Here is a 23,137-nt window from a genome sequence, read left to right as displayed (position 1 = left end):
TTGTGGTGTTGGTTGTGGTAGTGATTGTTTTCGTGGTCAATGTGGCAACGGATGGAGAAATATTTGAACCTTTTTGTGTTTAATAATGGATGTCAATAGAAGCTAATTACCCTTCTCAAACCAAACGCCTCTAAATATCGACACACAAAAATGAAACATGTCTACCCTTTCTTTACAGCTGTCAAAAAAAAAAAAAAAAAAAAAAAATGAAACATGTCTAACAATAACACCCTGAACTAATAACCGGGCTTCAAATTGGCTGTACGCCTGTACCAAAACCAAATCGGACGCGAGAAGTAAACTCCATTGTATAGACAAAGCCAAGTTTTGTTTCGAAGTTCAATAGTGCTTCGTTTCACATTAATACAGCGTCTGATTTTATTACAACGAGTTGCTATGACACACAGATAACATAATATTCATTTCTACAGAAATCCACTGTTCTCATACACTTCTACAATGATTCGATAACATGCAATATCAGAAATTGCAGACAGCAGTCTCCTGTACTCGTGTGCGACTGATCCATGGCAGCACCTTCTCACAAAGAGCGAATTCCACGAGCATCTATTTGGCACACATGATTATCATGGACATTGAAAAATGAAACCACCAAATTACAAGAAAATCTAATCAACCACATGATTTCTGAATGTGCCCTACCAACCTGCAAATGAGACACAAAAAGCTTTTAGTTTTATAAGGCGGAAAACACGACAAGATGAAGACTATGGTGATGACGTTCAAGGCCTGAGGTGATGGCACACGCCTCATGCTCACAAGGCACACAGTCTTTGCAAACAACGGAATGTATAACTTTGCGCAGCAATAAAATTTGTTTTCAATTTGAAAAAGGTTAAATGGGGCAAAGAGAAGGATATAGAAGGAAAAAAAAAAACTAGAGCAAAAAATATGGAAACTACATAATAGATTAATAGTGCACGTTGACTCGTCGTTAGCAGGGCCTTATGCAAAAGGTACACCTAAGATGCCTTGACATTGTCATAAGTGCACCCAAAGGGTGCTATTTTAAACTATGATAGGAAGGTAAACATAAGTTATCTGCTCTATGAAAATTGTAGAAAAGAGGAGTACGAGGACCACCTTATAGAGTGTCTGAACTTGTTACTAATCACGTGCATCCAAAGAAATGTTCCAGGGATGTGGAGCTGAACACATTGGGTGCAATTCGTTCGGGTCTACTTGTGGAAATGTGAAGCTGATATTTAATGAACCTCTGGACAAGGCAGAATGAGATCATGAGCCAAGAACAATATGATGCCAAATCAAGACTATGGAAATAGATTTACCGCTAACTGAGAAATTATTTCAGGATTTGTATCAATATGCCAATCTGGCTCTAATTGCCGAACAAATGACGTACGCCCAATTTCTGTGCTACAAAACAGAACCTGCAAGTGTGTGATGATGGCTGAATTAAAATGCTTAGCATTCCTGCTAGTAAAGTAGTAAGTAATTTAACCTTGTCTTTTCAAGGATTCTTTTGTGTTGTCTTTAATTAAACAGAACCAGCGAGTGTACAAAACAATATAGTTAATGTGATAACTAGTTAGTTCAAGGATTCATTTACCTTGTCTTTAATTAAACCTCCGGATGTAAATATTCCTGCTTCTTCAAGAGCCAAAAGAACTCTTTTCTGCAAATTAATCAGAAGGATTTTGAGAACTACACGAATATCATCATTTCCAGCGTAACTCCAGATAATAGAAGAGCAAAACGAATCAAAAACATATAGAACCACAATTAACGGGAAATGATATCAGCCTTGAAAGTATGAAACTAAACATCTAAATCAGATCAGACGACATTCACAAAAGTAAACAAGCTGATTAATTTTACGACCAAGCATGCATAAGAAATCAATCATACGGCGATTCTTTGTTTGAGTAGGACGATGACATAACCTTTGGATGAAAAGTAATCTCAAGGTGATAATACACTTGAAAGTTGAAACAACATACAAGCAACAGATGAAACCAGTAAGTAGATCTATATCCTTTAATTGAGAAACTTTCCTCGAAGATACCTTCATGAAAAGTTGTGATAAGTGATAACTGACAACTAACAAGTACAAAAAAGGTAACCTGAATTCTGACTAATTTAAACATTGGCTTTTCATAATCACTGAAATAAAATGTTATCATTGATTTCAAAGTTATTCAGCACAAGTATGATAAACAAGTAATCATCATGTAATGTATAGGCTATGTTCACTTAACTGCCGTGTCGCATGTCAGACACGTGTCGGTGTCCGACACGACACGACACTTCAATTTAGACCACAAAACAGGAAAATTCACGCCAAATAGCCGTGTCCGACACGTGTCGGTGTGTCTGAGTAACCATATCAAACACCTCAAAACCTTAAGATAAGAAATGACTTCTTCACCCTATTTCACATTTGAAAATATAGATTTGCTGATTTTACAAACTTTAAAATTTCTGTTAAGAATTATTACTAAGTTAATCTTAAGGTTACTTGTTCCTTCGCTGAAAACTTTCATTCATAAGGAATCATAACTCATATATAGCTATTCAATGATGCTATCAAAACTCTTACAGCAAATAATCGCCACTTCTCATATTGTTAATTTGTTAATTAGGTCTATAGGTTCTATCATGAATAACAACAAATAGGTAACCTACATAATTAAATTCATTTATCACCAACCTTAGCATACTTGAAAATCAAAGCATAATGTAACCACAAATACTCGGTTACTGCAATTCAATCCCCAAACCTCGAGGTACCTTGATGTAAATATGCTAAAGCAGAGGGTACCTCACTGATATACTGTCGACACCAAACACGTAATCGCAGTTAAAGTCATGAACTATGTTGCTCAGACTTGTTTAGAAGGATCCGACACGGGTGCGTGTCCAAGTGTCGGACTCGGCCATTTTTATGAAAAATATGCATATTTTGGTTTAAAACGAGGTGTCGAAGTATCATACCCTTGTCCGAGTGTCGAGTGTTGAACACGGGTACGTGAGGGAATTAGAAGAGTCGGAGTAACATAGGTCATGAAAGGTTGGGCCACACCCATAAATAGGAGAGAAAGAGAAAGCCCACTTCCTAAGCCAAAGATGAACTCAATTGTTTAAATAGTATTGAACTCCCTCCTCATTTTGTCAATAATCTATATGGGACACTCACAAGTGGTAAACCACACTACATGAGTTCTTAACACTCCTCCTTCACATGTGAGGTGCCTTAGAAACCCAGAGCGAAACCACAAACACCTGTGGGTAAACCATAGAATAGAAGTTCATAAGAGTCCCAAAATAAGAAAGCTAAAAGGTTCTAAAGCAAAACTATCTATCAAACTTTCCTTCATACTACTAAAGATGTAAAAAAAATAACAAGCCATGCATTCCCTGAAACAATGAGGGAAAACAAGCATTCTGGAGCGACCTCATTGATTGAGCATTCGAGCATTTTGGATCACATGGTGTTAACATGAGACAAGGGAAATCCTAAAAACTTGTACTCCCTTCTATTCAGCCTAATGTTCCCCTTTCATTATAATACTCCTCACATATATTAGAGAAAGGGGAACTATAGGCTCAATAGGAGGGAGTATGTTTTAACACTTTAGGAGATTCTTTCACCTATAGAGATTACTTGATTACCATAACAACGAGAATAACCAAACCCCTCAAGTTCAACATTTCTAAGCAGGAAAAAACGACTAAATCTTGCTAGACTATTCTCTCTATTAATTAAAACTTCAATTAATCTATCCAAGTGGTAAACGCCCAAGGAACTAAAAGTATTGTAGGATAGACTAAGTAGTGAAGTTGTAAGTTCATAAGAGCTACAAGCCTAACATGATGTCATCGTTAGAAAGTTCGGAAGGGCAGAATGGCACAGAGATCCACTTATTGGCAAGAGGAGCTATAACTTATTATACGACATATTTGGCCTCCAGACAATGGGATAGTCTAGAGGAATCAACAAATTCCATCTGGAAATAACATTGCAGTGGTTTGAGTGTAGAAATTTCAGGACTCTAATCTCTACTTTCTCTTCATCCCTGGTCACCCTACCGCGACTAAGCAGCCAGCAGGCCGACTGAGATTTGACTCATCTTGTATATGTTAAGATTTCTGAATACCCAAGAGTAAGGGGAATCTCTTCCAGTTAACGCCATTCCAAATCTGAAAATATAGTGAGCTTAAGATAACTAAAGATTTTCGTTCCATCTTCTTGTATGATTGAGAAAACAAGCTAGAAAGTATGTTCTCCTGCACTTATCACAGCTCATCCTTAAGGCTTGTTAGTGTCTAACTTTAATCAGATCCATGGAAAGTGAACAAGTGCATAAACTTGAATGAACAACCAAAAAACATATAAGGAAAGAATCCATGTCAAAGAAATAAAATGATTTAAGTCAAGATACTGATTCTGGTTGGAGCAAGCTTCTTACATACTTCGCTTTCATCATCAAGAACACTCTCCACGAAATAGAGGTCACAATATTTTGTAATCTCCAATAACACTTCTAACACAGAAGATCTAACTGTGGCTTTCTTCTGCATAAACAAAGTACAAGTTAGCTACCAATCAATAGCAATTTTGTAATCTTTCCAGGCAACTGGAAACGAAGAGATAAAAATATTGCACCTGAAGTTCCTCTGGACTTGTTTCCTCAAGGATGACACCAATCAAGCAGCATGTCACCTACACAGAAGACAAAGATGATTACTTAAAACAATAAAAAAGATGTTTCTGAAACAGATAATCCTTTGGTAGTTGGAAATTTGGAATATCATGTCAAAAGTGGGTGTTTAGTGAAATGTCAATCAGAGGCTTTGTTCTATGCCAAGCATCGGCATTCACTACTTAACATGCAAAATGATTATGGACTACGAACACTTCAATTTGAGGCAAAAAATGGAACCCCATTATTTCCTTACTTTGATCTCGCTAATAAATAAAGCATCCCAATCCCATTCGATATCCTAAATATGACACTAGTAACAGCGTCATTGTATCTTTACGTTAGTATTCGAATCCAATTCCTGGAACAAAATCAAACTCCAGCAACCCATGATTGTGGAGGTAGTGTCTGCTACTCAGGGTTTATTTCCTGTTTAGACTTTGTTATTGGTTTGTTTTGTAATTTATTTTTTTCCACTTTTTGACTTGTCTTACAATAGATCTGTACTTTCTTCGGTTGGCTTCGTGCAAGTTCCGTTCACAGCTTTCATACCTTCCATTTAAGTCTCCAAATTTTTAAGGGAGAAAAACTAACACTACAGTTTCCCATTTTTTAGTGATTTCCAGACCTATAGTAAAATTTTCAGGTTTTTAATGAATTTCAGACCAATAGTATTAGCTCTATCGAGACAATGTCATGTCAAGACAAAAGCATCACAAAGAGAGTTCACGCAATAGAGCATGATAGACAAATAGGTAGGTAAAAAAATAACGAAAATATTCTGTACATTGGCAGAACATTGAAGAAATATTTACCTTCCTTCCTTCACACAATTTCTGCCTCACAATTTGCGCTAATGTGGGCTGAAACAATAGAGACAACTTTTCAGAACAGTATAGTACTATAGTCACAGGGAACATGGGAAGAAGGTGAACCTTTTGACACACCTTAATGGGCTGGAAGAAGTCATCAACCACATTTTGTGCCCTGGAATCCTCAAGCGACACAGAAGCACCAGAAGATACCACAGCAGCATTTGGCTGTGAAGTGACTCTAGAACTACTAGCTACATTAGGTTGCCTCTTAGGTTGCGTTCTTTGTGGTGCACTTCGAAGTATTCTCCATGTAAAAACTAGAGCAATTGCAAGTCCAGCGATTGCCCCAACAGAAATTATATCCTACCATATATTCTATATTAGATTTCCTATATTTAAAAAACACATTCATAAATATAGTCAAACAACAATACGTTATCACCGATTAACATCAACAGTACATGCATTTCCGTACCATCAGCTCAGCTAACAAATAAGAAGAGAGAATCGATAATGGAGAGACTGCAAGCCACAAAAACTTTGCATACACGTCAACTCAAACATCATGCGCACGATCTCACCCAATCACAAAAATTACACAGCTAGCATACTCGCTATTCTTTTCAATAGTATGGTTAGAAACAAAAACCTAGCTATTGTATTGTGACAACTTCTGCTTCATTCTTTGCCAATCTCACGCCAAGCCTCCAAAATCATTTAAGATGAAATACGTACAAAATGAGCAACACGGAAATGCACACAACCAAATGACATCTCATCACAAAAGTAACAAGAAGTATAACCATATGCCCCTTCACTCTTGAAATTTGAGTCACTGATTTCGAATTGTGCTAAAGTGACTAAACTGTATCTACTAAACAAACTGTCATATTGCCATAGCCAATTTAAAGATTCATTCAGGTGCAACTGCATTCCTCAAATTTTAGAAAAATCCGAGCATCACCAAGTCGAAAACAACGGTAAAATTAAAAAAAAAAAAAAAAAAAAAAAAAAAAAGCGGATTGCAAAGCGTCGATATCGAAAGTGCAAGTATTACGGATCAAAGTAAAGCGTAGTAATGAATGATATAGACAGATGCGGAGTAAATACTTGAAGATGTTCACATTCTGTAATAATCTCAGTTCACAAATAGTACAATCTGAGTTCATAATTTGAATACATTTAATAACAGCCAAATAATTCAAGCAAATTTACAAAGAAAAAAATGACAGACAAATCTTAAATTAACGGATAAAATAAGATGAGATTAGAGAAAATCACCTGATTCAGCATATTGATTTGAAAAATAAAGTTTATGGGAATTTAGGGATGGAAATTTCTAGGGTTTGAGTGACATTTTTGTTGCAATTTTAGGATTGATGCTATTTCGCAAGCGTCTAACCAACTTTCGTGCGATTCCGTCTCATCGAGAGCGTCAAACTGAAGATCTGAATGTTGCGTGCGTGTTTGATACTTACTCACCGCACAATCTTTTTAGATTATTTTTCATGAATTTTGACTAGTTTATTATTCTTAATTCAATTTAATTTTTCAAGATTTTTACCTTTTAAAATATGAATAAAATTTATAAATACGTTGGTTCATTATATATTAGATTTTGTGTTTCAAATTTGTCCTTCCCCTAATTGTTTAGATCTTTTAATATCATTTTGAATAATATGTAAAAGTTGTATTTCAATTACTCAATTTTGAATAATATGTAAAAGTTGTATTTCAATTACTCAAATAAGGTACTCCGTATAAATCTTCCTATCTTATTAATTTGAACACCTTTCAATAAAGTTTCTTTCTTTTCAAAAATCAATCAATCAATCAATCATCAATACATATATATAAAGCAGAAACTTTTCAAGCGATATTAGAGAGTCCAACTTTTTCAGAATTCCTAACAAGAGTAGATTTTGAAACAAATTTAATAAAATTATCCTAATAAAAGTAGATTTTCTAATATTTTAATAAAGTCAGCATCCTAATATAAGTAGATTAAATTATAATATAAACATTATTCATATACTATATTGAGTTAATTAGATTTTACTCTCTTTTGAAATTTGCATTTTTTGCTAAAATTACTTCCAAGTTGCATTTTTTCTTAAAATTATTTCAAAACTCCAATTTAAGTGACCTATTTCGTCTGTTTTTGAACTTATTCCCTTTTATGCCTTAGCCAATTTATATTTTGAAAGGTATAACTATGTAAACAAATGGAGGAAGAGTTCAAAACAGACAAAATAAGTCACTTAAATTGAAGTTTTGAAGCAATTTTAGGAAAAATGCAACATAAGGGAGTAATTTTAGCAAAAAATTTCAAAAGGGGGTAATTTTTAGAATGTGGATTTAAAAAAGGAGTAAAATATAATTAACTCTACTATATCTTAAATTTCATTTGTCATACTAACTGAAAAGTTAACCGATACTTAAAAATGTAGATTAAAAGGTAACTGAAAATTAAGAGGTGATAATTTAATTGGTTAAGCCAAAAATATTTGGCAAACTAACCGAAATGTAGATGTTTTTTTTGGTAAAATGATATAAAAGGACCTAATAAGTTCTCTATATTTCATATTATAAATTGAATAATAAAAAAAAACAGGTAACTAATTTCTTTGAAATAAAACCTAAATATCGGATTTTTCATGATCTCCCGACCTTTCTCATATCTAATTAATTACTTGTTGATGTTTTTTTTCTTGCCAATATTTACTTATTTTTAACCCTGTTGTTAGTAATTGATCTTAAGTTAATCCCATTTTTAATTTTATAATCTCCATTATAGCTATTGGTTCAAAATAAATATTAACAATTAGGCATTGTAACACAAGGTACATATATACTCCAAAATCATGAGGAACGGAATAAATAAGTAATTGGCTAAAAATAAATGTTAGCTTTCTACATAAGAATAAAAATGATTGTTAGCTCTAAAATAAGAAAAAAGTAAATTAATTTGATCAAAAAGGAAAATCTATCACAAGTGTCCAACTATATCGCATTTGTCTTGGATGTAGCAAGTATTGGACTCAAACTGAATTTTAAATCGTGCCAACCATGGGTGTTATATAAGGGTAAAATAATATCATAATTATTGAGAAAGTTATAGAATAGACAAAGTTGAAGCGGTTATGTTTTTGAAAATTTTTACTTGCGACAAGTAGGAGCATATAATTTTTCTATTAAATACGAATATGAGAAGGCTTACATTTGTCATGTCTTATCCCCCATTTGGCATCCTTACTTTTAGGCTTAGCTTTTGTTTTCATTATGCGAGATTTTGTCGGGTATTTTAATTCGTGTAGACTTTGGGAGTAAGATTCATTATCTTTTAGGAATTTCACACTAAATGTATTTTATCTTCTTCGCAATGATCTTCTGTATTGCTTTTACACAATTGTTAATGCGGAAGTTTGATCATGATTTCGACATATTAATGGTCAAAGTTGTAAAAGTTTGACCTCTAAAAAGCCAAGTGGAAGAGTTTAAGAAGGGGAGAGAGTATACATCATGAATTTTTTTAATATAACTCATCATAATAATATGCTCTACCAAATTTGGTATGCCGGTTACGTAATTGTAGAGGAACATTAACTCCGTAAGAGGATTATCTAACGAGACCTGTCTTATTATCAATCGCCCTAGAAAATTCATAGTAGAAGGGAAGATACTTACGGGTTCCAAAGTCGGTAAAAGGTACTTGTAACACCCGCGAATTTCCCATTTTTAGCATTTATAATTTAATTAACCGTTCTATTGTTTTATTTATATTTTAAAGTATTTAATTTAATTAATTTAATTAATTTCGTTTTAAACATAAATTTTATAAAAGTTACATTTTTACAAGCTTGTTTATATAAAAATAAATATATTCAGTCGGAGAGTAATAATAGTGAGAATAATAATAATAATATTTTTGTCTTAAGTTATAGACACATTTCCGTCTAGCAAAGATCGTCGCTTTTCTCTTATAAAGCTATTTCAATTCAGACCAACCCGATTCCGACAACACATTACTCTCACCCACCCTCTTACACTCTACTTTTAAATAATTCTTTTATTATTATTATTATTATTATTATTATTATTATTATTATTATTATTATTATTATTATTATTACTATTATTATTATTATTATTATTATTACTATTATTATTATTACTATTATTAGTATTATTAGTATTATTATTATTATTATTATTATTATTATTATTATTATTCTTGTTGTACTACCCCGTCACTTTCCCATTCATCCCCCTTTTCTTCTTTTGTGTATAACTTACAGCAACAACAAACAAAAGAGGCCAAATCCGCCATTTTTGCCGAGCCTCAAACCCCATTTTCTCTTCCGTTTCTCAACCAAATTCGATAAATTTTGCACCAATAGCTTCCTCTTCTCGCCCTCCTTCTTTGTATGTAAGAAAGAGCCAAACTTTCGTCCTATTTCAGAACGGCCGTCTTACAAGGGATTCGGATTTTGGTCTAATTTCTTCCATTTTTGGGTTTAAGGTCATCCTTGGGCGATTCCTCAGTCGTTTAGAAGAGCAAAAAGGTAACGGTGATAGGTTACTCGACAAAATGTCGAAATTCCATCTTATATGTCGATTTATGTGCTCTTGTTGATAAAGTTTGATCCTTTTATGTTTTTCTCATTTGTTTGATAATTTCCGTATCAAAATAATGTTTGAACTAGGTTGTTTTTATGTGCTCCTCATTTAGTCTAGTTTGGAACCATGAATGTGTTTTTTTTCGAGTGCTGAAATTGAGTAGTCTTAGGATGGTATTGTGCAAGTATATTAGATTCATTTTTGAGTCCGCTGCAGTACTTTGGGACATTTTGGGACTGTTAAAATGTGTTGAGCAATTTGTTTTAGGACTGTTTTAATTGGGACAGTTTTGCTGTGTTTTTCGGGGCCGTTTTTAGTTGGAAAGTGGATTGTTCTTAAGTCACTTTGTGCAGGTCGTTCATGGTTGTTCATGGACTGTTTTGGGATGCCTTACTCGAAGTTTTGGGACTGTTTTAACGCGATGGAGTAAGCTATTTGGGTCTTTGTTATGGGCTCTTTGTAAGACGGAATCAGAGTGTCCTTAGGTGCGATACGGTCTGTTCTTGGGCAGTTGTGAGGGATAGCTTTATGTAAGTTGTCGGGACTGTTTTTAGGTTGTTACGGGAGGCGTTTTTGCAGGGCATTCGAGATTGTTTTTAGTCGTGAAAATGGTACCTCGTTGGGACCGGTTTTGGTGCTTAAAAATGCAGGTTGTGAGACGATTACATGTTGAGTTTAGGGGACTAGTTGTTTGCATTTCTGGGACTGTTATGGCGCGTCTTAAGTAGCTGTATTGGTCGATACATATATACTATTTCAGGATTGTTTTGAGTCAACTTTGCAGCACTTCGGGACAGATTTTGGGGACGGGTTGTATGCGTGTCTAGGACCGTTTTAGGACAAGAATAGGGCGTGTTTGAGTCTGTTTTTGGGCACAAATCTGTCTTGTTTGGGACCGCTCTCGACGAGAAAAAAATAGCGTTGTAGGTTGTGCACGGTTGCTTTAGCAACCTATTTTGACGATGTTTGCAACCCGAGCGAGGCTAGCGATGGCACAGGCGGCCTTGTGGCACGGGCGTGCTCGGCCATGGCCCGCCCGGCCTAGCGATGGCTAAGGGTGGGCGGTTGTGGCCCTAGCCACGTGTAGAGGTATGGCCATGGTTGAGCCGTGGCCTAGCCTCGTGTTGCGTGCCTTATCGAGTCGGTTTATATTCGTGTTTGATTTATTTAATTCCCGTCTCATGCTATAACTTAGCTCGTTAAATATCGTCCGTTCATATATTTTTCTCACATTAATCATAAATGTGAAATTTATTATTTATTCAAGTCAAAACTTGATGAAATGCCTTACTTACCTATAATATGAATTTTTAATCCGTTCATTCTCATTTATTTATCGTATCTCAAATGTGAGTGAATTATTCTACTTATCTAATTAAATTGAGTCATTTATAATTGGATGCTTGTTTTGCTTATTATAAATGGTTCATCTCCGTTTGTTTACATTTTTATTCAAGTGACAAATATTGAAGAAATGGGTTACTTATTCATATTCATGATTATGATTTGGCATGAAATGTCTCACTTGGATTATCATCGGTTCATTACATGTAGTAGTCTCTTTCCAAGTTGATTCGTATCGCTTGGTTGAGTCGTATTCGTTTGATAATGCCTTTATGCTATACCGTATTGCTTGACTTATCTTTACGCCTCTTTCGGACTGTCCTGCCGATTGTGGGTTTAGCTCATATCTTCCGCCTCTTTCGGACTGTCCTGCCGATTGTGGGTTCTCGATTTCCGATCTGTCATCGAGTCTTGGATGTGGACCGTTCTGCCGCATGTCGAATCGGGGGAAATCTTTGTCCCGAGAGTCCGGCGATTTAGACTAGGACCGAGTCTTGGGAGTACCATTGTCGTCCTACCAGGGGAATTATACATTTATATATGAGTAGTAAAGGTCTTGCTTGGTTATAGATATTGGTATTTGTCTTTCTTGTGTTGTTTGTCTTGGTCCTATCGGATATTAGGGGTGAGCTATAAGCCCTCTAGTTGCGATATGATTGTCGGGATTGATGTTCCCATCCGTTCTTATGGTGAGATGCAAGCCATAAGTATGAATGTGACATTAGTAGCCACGTCCCGTACAATGTTTGCTAAGAGGTTTTTCAAATGATGGCTACAGTTTCTATTCTTGTAATTTGCATTGATTGATCCCTACTTAACTGTTTCACATGAATAATGAGTCCCCATTATGCTAATATTGATCTATCATTTTCCATCGCATTTAATTGGCATGTTTAAATATATAAACTTGATGTTCATATCTTTTGTACGTATATTACACGATTCATCTAATTGAGTTCTTTGTTGTGTTCATTTTGACATTTTGTGGCTGGGAGAACCTTGAGTTACTCTCCACTGACTGTGGCGTTCATGTTTACATGAATGACAGGTATTAGTTGGTGCATCTATGGGGTGAAGACATGTGTGAGCTAGCGAGCACCTTGGCCTTGTAGTCGGTTTATTAGGATTCCTTAGACTCACCTTTTTATTGTATTGTCATTCGAGGGATATATTTTCCCTCACCTTGACTATCACGTTTGTATAATTTTAAATCTTTTTTTCCGCATTATTTATTTATGTTTTAGATTTTAATGAACCAGCGCTTTAAATTTTAAAAGTTTCAAAAATCCCCTACTTTCCGCTTAAATTTATAAGTTATGTATTCCGCGCTATCGCGGGGTGTCACAGTACTGAACCCGAGGATAGTGATGACTTCCTCAGATACAAAGATTCTTTTCGTTCTTAAGTAGAGACAATATATACGTTGAGGTCATGCTACGTAGACGTGACAAACAGATCAACTCGTGTCGGGTTCAGGTGTCACATTTAAACGGGTCACGAACTCTTCAACCCAAACCCGACCCAATTAAATCTTGTGTCGTGTTCGTGTCGATCCAATTAATAGGTCATCAAAGCTCAACCCTAACCCATGAATTTCGTGTCGTATTTTCGTGTCATGTCATATTTGGAAAGTGTAAGTATATTTATGTGAGGATCAAGAAAATTTGGGATTAATTTAGTAAATAAGTTATTCGTGCCGGGTTCGGGTGTAGAGTGCTCAACCCAAACCTAACCCAATTAAATCTCGTGTCGTGTTCGTGTCGACTCACTTACATAAATGGGTCGTTAAATGTCAACCCAAACCTATTAATTTCGTGTCGGATTCTTGTCGTGTTTTCATGTCGTGTCATTGTTTGCCGGCTCTAATGCTGCGTCATAACAATAAACAAGAGTTAGGGACAGTTACTAAATCATGTTGAAATTTACCTGCCGAAACCAGTTTTTATTAATGGCCAACTTTATGTAGTTTCAAGAACAACGTCATCCGAGAGATTAAGATTTTACATCGATGATAGAGACCTAATGTATCAAGTCCACAAGAAGGACATTGTTTACAAAGAAGTTTTCATAATTTACCAAATTAAGATGTCGTATTATATATTTTGCATGGAGTTTTTAAGGATAAGTAGTCAAAGACTATTTCGTTAAAATAGATGTGGTGCTAAGACAATAAGAACGGCAACTCTATAATCCAACTATATCTCTGAATGTTAGTATACAACTGATATAGTTAAATACTAAATGCCACAACGCTTTCGTTACTTTTTTGTTATAGGAACTGATGATTAATCTGTCCTCATCTAAATCAATCCCCGATATTTTGTTTGCTTCCATTTGTAGCATAATTTGACTTTTTGTTAACTTTAATAGTTTTCTTTACCAGACCATGGTAACGTCAAATAACGTTTTTAGCGGTGCCATAAAATATATACTACTAACTGACATTATTATACTAACTTGGTAACCCAACTATTTTAAAAAATGACATAAACTACTAACTGATATTGTCAGAGATATTACTAAGTGCCAGTGCATTCTATGTAATAGAATCAGTGATATTGCGAGATGTGTATAAGGAGCAAATACTCTTAATTGTAAATAGTCAAGGTAAAATTATGTTGTAAGAGATCTAATATTCTCTCTCAACGCACTAAATATATATAATTATGATAACTGCTGTTTTTTGTAACATCATTCAGTTTTATGTAGTTGTAAAATATTGCAAAACTCATAAAGATATGTCTCCGTTATTAAGGGTTCATATTGGTCGTGTCTCAACCACACGAGTCCCTCCGTACTCAAGTCATTAATGTGCACATCCCTCTTGGAGTGGGAAGCTTCAAGAGGCGACCAGAGCGTGAGGCGGTCTCAACAACAAGTAACCAACATAAACCGTCATGTCCTCCAATATGCATGACCAACACAATAAATGCAAGATACCACACAATATGACAATTACCGACTCATCAAATCGTCTTAACCAATACCATGTTATAATGCATTTCTAGTAACATATGAATTTATGACAACATGTTATAATACAATGACCACTAAAACACGACTCACATGACCATTCAAATATATTGAAACTGAGTAGGATTAACCTGCCTTTTAGCATACTCCATAAGAAATCCGAATAATAATAATAATCTTCCACAAAACCGTCACCTAAATAAAATAATTAAATACGTTTAATTACTAACTAATTTATAAACTAGTTTAGTTGCCCGTGAAAATTACAGGACTTTTATGGTGATTCTTTCGTAAATGTTAGCTTAAGAAAAGTGGTTTGAGTGTAGTGGAGCGCGGAAGTGCCTCAAAGCGTTGCAAATTGGCAACGAATTGAGAGGTCTCGGGTTCGACTCCGTACACGGGAGTGTTACGGTTACCTGTCTATCCTAAGGGATGTCTTACCTAGCACACGTGGTTTGCAGGGTATTTCATGTGCCCAGGGGGATTAAACCACTCGTCATCAATATATATGTATATATATATATATATATATATATATATATATATATATAGAGAGAGAGAGAGAGAGAGAGAGAGAGAGAGATTGAATCATGTGAGGCACCCTTCTTAGGGTAAGGCGGCTGGACTCATTTTAAACCGTCAGATCTATATATTATAAACTCACCAGATGTTACCACGTGTCCATCCCAACCACCTAAACATTTCCCCTCAAAACTCCTCATTTCCAGCGTCCTCTTTCTCTATCTTCAACTCGTCTTCAACTCAGCTACTGAACCAACTACGTCTTCGCCATTACCGAGCTTTTCGATCTTCATTTTCATTGAGCTTTCGACCGCCATTATCAGTGAGCTTTTCTACTGCCATCATCATACGCAAATTATATATTTTCGATCTACTAATTTACATTTCGATTCATCTTGCTTTCATTCCGTATTTTCACCCTAATTTTCAATCGTCTTATTTAATTCGTTAAATTATTGTTGTTCTTCTTCAGGTATGTTCCTTTGCCTTTCTTTACTAGAATTCGATTCATCTTGTTGATCGTTTTCTGAGAATAATGGAGCACGGTAAGAACGCATAAAAACAATTGGAGTCGATTTCTCCGCTTCTTTGTATGTTCCTTTGCCTTTCTTTACTAGAATTTGATTTTCTTGCTTATTTAGTTAACCTGCTTATAAGGAGTATGGTTAACCTGCTTCAGATTACATAATTTGTAATTTTGATTTAGCAGTATTATTAATCGTCGAGTTGAAAAAAGAACATATATCGGAGTTGTTGCAATATACAATTCACACATTTTTACATAATTCGTGTGATGGTTGTTGTGTATATAGTCAGAGCTTTTCGGAGATTTTTTAGTTAGTTAGCAAGTCTTTCGAGATTAACACACTAGCTCTTATTACACTCCTATCTTATTTGTTTCAGTGTATTTTTTATGTAACTTTAAGCAGCGTCTGGTGCTACTTCAGAATTCTAGTTTGTAATATAATTAGTCATGTTGAGAAGCTTAATCAGCTACTCGTCTAGCTTGACTAGCTATTGACATATCAGAAGAACTGGATGTGTTGCTTGACTTGCTTCATATTCAATAATATGTTGAGTACACTAAAATCCATCTAAAACTTACAACTCTCGTATACAAGATGTACCTGATATCTACCTGATGAAATGTGATCATGGAATGCCAGTCTTATAGTCACAAGCCAAAGTCGTTCAGACCAAATATTCCATTGCTAAAGTGCCTTGTATTCAAGTCACTCACATCAAAAGCAGGACCAAACCGATCATGCCACTGGGTCGTTTGGACTGGGCTCTCCCAGAGAGAAACCGCCAATCAAACTATAGATCTCATAAAGGTATTACACTTTGATGTCATTTAAAAACTAGGTCATTGAACTGGTCTAATTCATCATATATGGTTGAAACAATTAAAGTACATCATGGAGTTCAACAAAGCACCCTGGTGACCTTATGGAACTCTCACCGCTATTTTACGATGACGATGTCGTATTCGAGGCGGCTTCAATTGCTCGAAGCTACGTAAGATGTCAAACTCATATCATAAACCCGATCTTACATGTTGTGCTTTTGCTTACCCGATTACTTTTTACATATTTTTTACGTTAGTCGTTATATATATCTTTGTTCAATATCCGTTTGCTATATTTTCTTGTTATTTTTATTTTTAAAGTGGACGTGTAGAGTTTTTTATAACCCATGATCTTATAACAGGGCGGTTCTTTGAAGAAGATATAGGAAGACAAGGAATAGGAGCGCAATCCAACATTGGAAATGCCCCTGCTAGTAGAGGATTGGAAGTGGCCGTTGCCAATCTTCAGGAGTATTGCAATGGTAGGTCTGTTGTTTCGCAACGAGGATTTTATCGTTGACACCAGTTGATGAGGATTGGCAAAAATTTTGGTCGACTTATCTACCAATGCAACATCGGAAGAGTTCATAGTTCACTTTTAAATGTCTAGCAGTTGCCATTTTTAATCAGAGAATTATGCTTATCCTCCTTCCTGAAAAACCAAAAAAGTGAGAAGTTAATCTGCGTATAGATTTAGAAGCAAATATCTTCTTAAAACATCAACTATGTGCTCGATTTTTATGGCGGAATTGGAGAACAGATTATTACAAAAGTTTGACTCGCATCCCAGAGAAGAGAACTTTCAACCATGGCAGAATGTGCGAAAATTTTATCCCAGGTAACCTATGTGTAGTCTGTAGTGATCCATTTCAAATAACTATTTATAATTTTGACTGCGTGCATCATTTTATCACATGAAGGTGTTATTGCGATACATTTGTTCCAGTATCTCAAAGATGATCCTTTTTTGGCGTGAGTGTTTTGATCATTCCTGTTGGATTTTAGTCAGAATTCAGAAATATAAGATTCTAACTGCAAAAGCGTACTGCATTTCCTCAATTTACATTCTGTACTTGTTTTTGCTTCTTGCGGTATAGCCTATGCATATAAGCAAGTCTTTTATAGGGCCATTCTTAGGTGGTTGATATATTTTTTGGGTGAAACTGAAATCTTGACTATTTAAACTGCTAAGAAGTGTGCTGTGAAGAAAAATCCTATCTGTTTCAAACATCTGATATTTCTATTTTGATTTCAGAAAGTTGCCGCCGCTGAGGAGATATGAGGAAAGCATTTGTGTGTGTGCAGGTATGTAGTTGGCCAACGCTTCTAATGACTCTGAACATTACAAACAAAAGAATCGTGATATAGAGAAATTGAGTACTTGATTTCAACAATGTGTGTTAATGTAAACTGGTTTCAGAAGAAAATAATAGAGATAAAGAACATATCGTTGAACTATTCATTTACTCGGAAGTCGTAACACTTGGGAAGTTTTTCAAAGTCGGTTTCTTTGAGTCCGAGTTAGACGGTGACAACAGACAGTACCGAGTAATTTGATTGATAGTTTTTTTCCTATTCTCATTTGGCAAGAAGTTTGAAATATTTTGAATCTTACCAAGACCGTCTTTTCTTTTTTGAGTGCAATTGATGTGCTAGAATCGAGATTAAAGAATCTGCAAGCAATGTGAATATATCTTCAGATGAAGATGGTTCCTCTGACCAAGAAAATCTTGCACAAAGGTATGAGTTCGAATCTCATATAGGTGACCCCTTTATTGTCTTCAAGTTTACAACTTGCGTCACATTGAAAATTTTAGGGGGTGTTGGCTTAGCCCTTGCAATCTTAATGTACATTTTCCAGAAGAAGGCAGAAACCACTCCAACTCTAGTCGGGGGGATCTCTAGTCGCTCGTTATCACATTTCTTTTTTAGCTCGTCTAATTTCTCCTTGTCGAAAATTAACCTCTTTGTCACAATCTTTTCCTTACAAATGACACTTTCAGGGTCATAAAACCCATCCAGATTCATGGGAGGAAAAAATTATCTTTGAATCAAAGGTTACCGTTTTGGTGTGAATGTGATTATTACTAGAAATTAACCCTCGAGCATTATTATAAGCCCAAGTGTTAATAAACGCGACAGAGGTTGCTACATCAGCGATCTTATGCGAAATGGACATACTTATGGCTATACCGCCACACGAAAACCAATTCACTTGGACCGCAGTTACTATGCTGTTGTTAGCACCAAAAGGTGGATAGGGTAATAGACTTATTAATTCCTCGGGATCTGGATTTGCTATAACTTCGCCAAGGCTAGCTAAAACATCACTTCAGAAAAACTCGGCCCCTTCATCGTTGCGTAGTTGATTGATGAGTTTCCTTCAATCCTTAGGCTAGTGGGTAGAACCGAACCAACGTCTCAGAGATAGGTGACCCCTTTATTGTCTTCAAGTTTACAACTTGCGTCACATTGAAAATTTTAGGGGGTGTTGGCTTAGCCCTTGCAATCTTAATGTACATTTTCCAGAAGAATTGTTTTCATCATTCTTGTAAGAAACTCCTTAAACCGGGATGTTAAGCTTGGCAAAGACTTTTCATTGTTGCATATCTAAAGGCTATTAGCTTAAGGTTCCCCTTATTTAATCTTTGTTATGTACTCGTATATCTTAACGGCTATTAGCTCAAATGGGAGAGCAATGTGCAAATCTTGCACAAAGGTATGAGTTCGAATCTCATATAGCCTAGTTAATTTAAGAATCTAGTGTATTAAACTTAAATACAATAACATTGAGGATGAGTTAGCCAAATCCGTACTCAGATGTGCAAAATTGAGGATGAGTAGAAGAAGCTCAAACTTAGATGTCCACAAACGGCGTGCATAAGCCAAAACGTTGTGCAGAGCCACTAAAGGAGCAAAGGATTACAATTTTGAGTCCTTTGTAAAGTCAATGTTAGAAATTATCTAAATTGGGTGCAATTGGACATGACAGAAAAGGCCAAAACCCAAAAATCCACTAGAGAAATACCAATTAGGCTTTGAAGTAACAGTAGCCGTCAATAACCAACATGGGAGTCGAACCCACACCTTGTGCATTGCACAACGCTCTGCCATTTGAGCTAATTGGTTTTAAAATAATTAAATCATTCCACTAGTTTTCATCATGTGAGTTGTTCCCTTATCTCTGCTCCCCCTGCCATTAGAGGAACGACTGAAGAAATTGATTCTCGAGGTGTGCTCTAGTCCTTAGCTTGGAACTTTCCGTTTTTTGGTTAGCTGCTGTTGAAAAGAAATAGTTGTCACTTTGTTATTTTGCTTTGTACTAGTATAGTTGTGTATATAGCTTCTGATCTTTTCCCACCTTCATGTTGACGAACAAAACAAAGTCTGAGATTCACCGAATAAAGAAAAGAGCAAAATAGGTGATTTTAACCACTTATAATGATCAAGTTTCACAAAACAAGCCCTAAGATTCACTGAATAAGGTATGAGATTCACAAAATAAGGTCTGAAATTCACCAAATAAGGAAAAGAGCAAAAAAGGTGATTTTAACCACTTATGATGATCAAGTTTCACAAAACAAGTCCTAAGATTCACTGAATAAGGTATGAGATTCACAAAATAAGGTCTGAGATTCACCAAATAAGGAAAAGAGCAAAAAAGGTGATTTTATGACCAAGTTTCACAAAACAAGCTCTAAGATTCACTGAACAAGGTCTGAGATTCACAAAACAAAGTCTGAGATTCACCGAATAAAAAAAAGAATAGGTGATTTTAACCACTTATGATGATCAATTTCACAAAACAAGCCCTAAGATTCACTTAATAAGGTATGAGTTTCACAAAATAAGGTCTGAGATTCACCAAATAACGAACAGAGCAAAAAAGGTGATTTTAACCACTTATGATGACCAAGTTTTACAAAACAAGCTCTAAGATTCACTGAACAAGGTCTGAGATTCACAAAACAAAGTCTGAGATTCACCGAATAAAGAAAAGAGCAAAATAGGTGATTTTAACCACTTATGATGATCAAGTTTCACAAAACAAGCCCTAAGATTCACTGAATAAGGTATGAGATTCACAAAATAAGGTCTGAGATTCACCAAATAAGGAAAAGAGCAAAATAGGTGATTTTAACCACTTATGATGACCAAGTTTCACAAAACAAGCTCTCAGATTCACTGAACAAGGTCTGAGATTCACAAAATAAGGTCTGAGATTCACAAAATAAGAACAAGAGCAAAATAGATAATTTCAACCATTTATGACCATGTTTCACAATATTACCTTTTAGTTTCACAATATAAGCTCTAAGATTCACAAAACAGGCTCTATGATTCACAAAATAAGAACAAGAGCAAAATAGGTGATTTCAACCAATTATGACCAAGTTTTACAATATTACCTTCTAATTTCACAAAACAAGCCATAGGATTCACAAAACAAGGTTTAGGCTTCACAAAATAAGAACAAGAGCAAAATAGATAATTTCAACCATTTATGACCACGTTTCACAATATTGTCTTTTAGTTTCACAATATAAGCTCTAAGATTCACAAAATAAGGTCTAGACTTCACAAAATAAGAAGAAGAACAAAATAAATAATTTCAACCATTTATGACCACGTTTCACAATTTTACCTTTTAGTTTCACAATATAAGCTCTAAGATTCACAAAAAAAGGTCTAAGATTCACAAAACAGGCTCTAAAATTCACAAAATAAGAAAAGGAGCAAAATAGGTGATTTCAACCAATTTATGACCAAGTTTCACAATATTACCTTCTAATTTCACAAAACAAGGTCTAGGATTCACAAACAGACTCTAGGATTCACAAAATAAGAACAAGAGCAAAATATGTTTTTTCTTCAATATAATAATTAAATCATTAACTATGTTTGACAAATGCAATGACTGCACAGCTGGTAATAACATTACCTGGAAGGCCTTATAATGCCACTAACATCATTCAGAATCGACATGTTCATCCTTTCACCTCGAAAAATGCCAAATCGTCTCATAAAAGCCTACAGAAGTTTGTTCAGAAAACCAATGAGAGTACTCATAAGAGACTATCTGACTATTCCATGGTCTTAATTAGTGTTGTCTACCTGTGAGACTCAGACGGTTTCATACAAGACATATGTGCATAGCAATATGAATGTCTATCTAGGATTTACTGATGCTCCAATTAATTGAATAACTAACCTCACTCATATTGAAGACAAAATTGGGAATTGTAGGCAATGCTCGGGTTCCAGCTTGTACAAAAGCATTCACCTCCAAATGCTCAAACCGAATTTCAACCTTTGGAAATTGCAAACCTACTCTATAAAGCCAATTTGAACACACAATTCAGATATTTCAGATGAAAACTGCATGATTGTTCTACAAAACATTTGTATTTTACTTTTAATTAACAAAAAAAAAACCCTAACATAAAAGGCTAAACAATTGACTGAGACGGACGGAGTACTACATTAAAACATCTATTCCTACGTGTGAGACGACCTTACATAAGAAAACTATCCATTAACTATATTTTGGCTGAAAACAACCCATTACTGTTAATTAAACGAGGAATACGTTAATATAGATAACGACCGAACGCGATTGGTTTCAAATGTAAAACCGTCTCATATAAGTCGAAAATGAAAAGAAAGCAAACATAAATGAAGTACTTACACATTAAACCTCTGTTTTAATCTATCAAAAAACAAGTGAGGATCATTATTAAAAGCAGCAACAAGACGATCAACCACCAAACTCGTATCATCCTTCCCAAGCTTAATGAAGGATACACTGATTTACACTGATTTATTTACTCTTCTCCTCTGTATTCTATATTATCTCAGTCTCTCTAATCTAATCATCCCAAAGTGTTTTAGCATCGGCGATAATGGTGCGATTCATAAGAACAGGTATTCATCTTGTTCAAATTCACTCTTCTCATTCTCAATCTGGATTTCACTCCACTTTTGTTAATTCTGTTAATCATCATCTTGTTGTTAATGATGATCCCCAATTATTTGTGGATTCTGTTTTACAACAATGCCGATCTGGATTTTCTACATTACCAGCCCTTTGAGCTGAGCCTGATGAACAACAATAGGCATAACAACATAATTATGCCATTAAATATACTAATTGGCAGTGGAAAATGCAAATATTAAATACTATTAAAAAAAGTAGAAATCAAGTACCTGAGGAAGGAAAGTCGTCATTGTGATGTTGTGGTAGCACACATGTACCAGTCGTCATTGTGATGTTGCCGTCACGGAATTCATCAATTGGAATCTATGAACAATCGCTGCAATTGATTAGTTTATGGAGCAGATTTGGGTTTGATCACTGCAATTGATGAATCGTTGTAGCTTGTTGATGAAGAAAATTTGTTTAGATGTTTTGCGTAGAAAAGTTTAGATAGATAAAATATTTAGGCCACATGAAAAATTAGGAAAAATTTGTTTAATATCAGTCCACATTCAGTCCGCCCCAAGTTTAATGAAGGAATTTGGTGAGGCCGGCAACCTCGCCATAATTAACGGCCTCACCGGATCCGGCCTCTCTCTCTCTCTCTCTCTATATATATATATATATATATATATATATATATATATATATATATATATATATATATATATATATATATATATATATATATATATATATATTGGCTTGATTTCACATACTTTCTTGTTAGCTTGAGAATTACATCGAAAACATGTGACAATGCCAAATCACTACAAAACCTCCATTTGGTAATCATGTTTCCTAATTAAGAGAAACTTAAATGAACATCGCATTTATATCCTTAAATATCCTC

The 23,137-nt window shown here is 35.0% G+C and overlaps 2 protein-coding genes across 3 annotated transcripts; both read right to left on the bottom strand.

Annotated features, from left to right (window-relative positions):
- Nucleotides 1–286: 286 nt before the first annotated feature.
- Nucleotides 287–6,988, bottom strand: LOC141633399 (peroxisome biogenesis protein 22-like). 2 transcript variants are annotated; one of them, XM_074445879.1, is made up of 9 exons: nucleotides 6,782–6,988; nucleotides 5,633–5,863; nucleotides 5,501–5,548; nucleotides 4,649–4,705; nucleotides 4,456–4,557; nucleotides 1,592–1,657; nucleotides 1,311–1,412; nucleotides 1,105–1,237; nucleotides 287–667 (listed from the first exon to the last, which is right to left on the bottom strand). In XM_074445879.1, exons 1-8 carry the CDS (start codon nucleotides 6,791–6,793, stop codon nucleotides 1,133–1,135), a joined length of 723 nt encoding a protein of 240 aa, XP_074301980.1. In that variant the 5' UTR covers nucleotides 6,794–6,988; the 3' UTR covers nucleotides 287–667; nucleotides 1,105–1,132. The 2 variants fall into 2 exon arrangements, with proteins under 2 accessions (XP_074301980.1, XP_074301981.1); XM_074445880.1 differs by having other exon boundaries at nucleotides 287–567; nucleotides 6,782–6,987.
- Nucleotides 6,989–16,913: 9,925 nt separating this feature from the next.
- On the bottom strand, nucleotides 16,914–22,535 carry LOC141627647 (ABC transporter G family member 32-like). Its single transcript, XM_074440877.1, has 6 exons — nucleotides 22,515–22,535; nucleotides 22,389–22,406; nucleotides 21,997–22,097; nucleotides 21,520–21,640; nucleotides 21,250–21,338; nucleotides 16,914–16,959 (listed from the first exon to the last, which is right to left on the bottom strand). The coding sequence occupies exons 1-6, from the start codon at nucleotides 22,533–22,535 to the stop codon at nucleotides 16,914–16,916; spliced, it is 396 nt and encodes a 131-aa protein (XP_074296978.1).
- Nucleotides 22,536–23,137: the final 602 nt, after the last annotated feature.

This window comes from Silene latifolia, chromosome Y (assembly GCF_048544455.1).
Source record: "Silene latifolia isolate original U9 population chromosome Y, ASM4854445v1, whole genome shotgun sequence".
NCBI lineage: Eukaryota > Viridiplantae > Streptophyta > Magnoliopsida > Caryophyllales > Caryophyllaceae > Silene > Silene latifolia.
The sequence above is the reverse complement of the archived record's forward strand: the minus strand, read 5'-3'. Positions and strand labels throughout refer to the sequence as shown.

Bases quoted from the DNA above. Each gene is read 5' to 3' on its own strand.
- LOC141627647 (XM_074440877.1), bottom strand. From the start codon at position 22,535: ATGACGACTTTCCTTCCTCAG. The intron at 21,339-21,519 runs GTTAGTTATTCA...AAACTTCTGTAG, and splicing joins TTGTCTTCAATATGAGTGAG to GCTTTTATGAGACGATTTGG. The intron at 16,960-21,249 runs GTAATGTTATTA...TTGGTTTTTCAG, and splicing joins GGCATTATAAGGCCTTCCAG to GAAGGAGGATAAGCATAATT.
- LOC141633399 (XM_074445879.1), bottom strand. The intron at 4,706-5,500 runs GTAAATATTTCT...TCTTCTGTGTAG, and splicing joins AATTGTGTGAAGGAAGGAAG to GTGACATGCTGCTTGATTGG. The intron at 1,238-1,310 runs GTAAATCTATTT...TGCCTTGTCCAG, and splicing joins AAATAATTTCTCAGTTAGCG to AGGTTCATTAAATATCAGCT.